Consider the following 1,648-nt stretch of genomic DNA (forward strand, 5'->3'; position numbering starts at 1 on the left):
CCAAAGGCGCATTTCACGCAGTTTTTTTACAGTTTGAATGCATGTAAAATATTTGTACCCATGCCTATGCATGGGCGAGTGTTCTTTGAATTTTGATGCATGGATAGTTGTATGGTCTAAAATGTCGTTAGGTAGAGTAGGTAGAATAATGTTAACTTAGTTACTTCTGTTGTTAACTAAGTTAAATGTCGGAGCTGTTACAGGTAAACTAGTATAATCAAATGATAAACCATTTTTTTTGTAATAGCGCAAGTAAAATAATAAGACAAAGTGTCGTGTGGCTGGAAAAAGTTTGGAGAATTTGGAAAGCAAGGTTCTTATGCTAAACTATTCAATTGATTATACAAAGTTTGACCGGTTGTGCTTCTTATTACGCTATATTCTACATGTATTTATTATGCTCTCAAGCACTGCCATTCCCAAGTTGTAAATCTTACTTTAAAAAAAGAAAAAGTGAACGAAGGAATGAAAGATGGAAAGAAAGAAGCAAGCAAGCAAGCAAGAAAGAAAGAGTACTGTATGTGCATAGAGATACTTACTTAAAAAAAATTTAAAAAAAGAGAACAAAGGAAAGAAAGAAAGAAGCAAAAAAAGAAAGAAAGAGTATGAGCATAGAGATACAATCCTTGTTGACTACATGTCAATCTTTAAAACAAGTGCCCTTATGCCAGCAAATATCATAATAAAGCAATGGTGCAATTTTTGACAAGAAACTTTTGGTGTATGTTTTTCCTCAGCAGCCTCCATCCGCCACCCCCATCTTATCTTTGGCTTTGCTATGTCATCGTAGGTCCAACAAAGAGCGAAATAAATGCGCAACCCACTTCAATCTACAAATGATAACATTGATACAATTGATATCATCTGATAGCAGCTCGAGCCGAGCGAGATCGTCTGTCATGACAGTGCCATATCCGGTTTCTCTTGTGACGTCAGACTCGGTTCCGTGACGTCAAACAACTACAGATGTAAGGGAGGGACCTTTAATACCTGACTTGCGCAATGGCCGTGCCGTGCCTACCCTTAAGTTTTTAGTTCAAAGCATGCGAATGACAAAGTGTGCGTTAGTTTTCTCACTTAAATTTCATAGTAAAACCTGTAGAGAGAAAAAAGGAAGTCATTTGAGTAAAAAAAATTATTTTAAGAAATTTCTACAGGGCTTTTAACTATTGGATTAACCCAAAAGTCGGGGACACGGAATTCTTAAAAAAAAGGAGCTAGCGGTTACGCCCAAACAGAGTCCACATACTCAAGAATATCTCGAGAAGGAAGTATCCGAATATTTTGCGGTTTCCATCTTTCCATTCCTTACTAAGGGACCTTTCCAAAGATACCAAGTTTGCCAGGCCGGAACTTAGACCCTAAGTTACAATCGCGACCGTATGTCACCATCCTACCCGTTGCCGTGACAGGCGGTGCTTCAAAAAATGGAGCTAGCGGTTGCGCCCAAACAGAGTCCACATACTCAAGAATATCTCGAGAAGGAAGTATCCGAATATTTTGCGGTTTCCATCTTTCCATTCCTTACTAAGGGACCTTTCCAAAGATACCAAGTTTGCCAGGCCGGAACTTAGACCCTAAGTTACAATCGCGACCGTATGTCACCATCCTACCCGTTGCCGTAAACGGCGGTGCTTCAAAAAATGGA

The 1,648-nt window shown here is 39.1% G+C and overlaps 1 protein-coding gene across 1 annotated transcript in view; it reads left to right on the plus strand.

Annotated features, from left to right (window-relative positions):
• Window positions 1-256, plus strand: part of LOC118432578 (serine/threonine-protein kinase pdik1l-like) — a 1,536-nt gene extending 1,280 nt beyond the window's left edge. The window contains exon 3 of the mRNA XM_035844211.1: window positions 248-256. Within this exon, the coding sequence (XP_035700104.1) occupies window positions 248-256 (9 nt within the window). The remainder of the gene's footprint in view (window positions 1-247) is intronic.
• The last annotated feature ends 1,392 nt before the right edge of the window (window positions 257-1,648 follow it).

The sequence above is a fragment of the Branchiostoma floridae genome, chromosome 2 (genome assembly GCF_000003815.2).
Source record: "Branchiostoma floridae strain S238N-H82 chromosome 2, Bfl_VNyyK, whole genome shotgun sequence".
NCBI lineage: Eukaryota > Metazoa > Chordata > Leptocardii > Amphioxiformes > Branchiostomatidae > Branchiostoma > Branchiostoma floridae.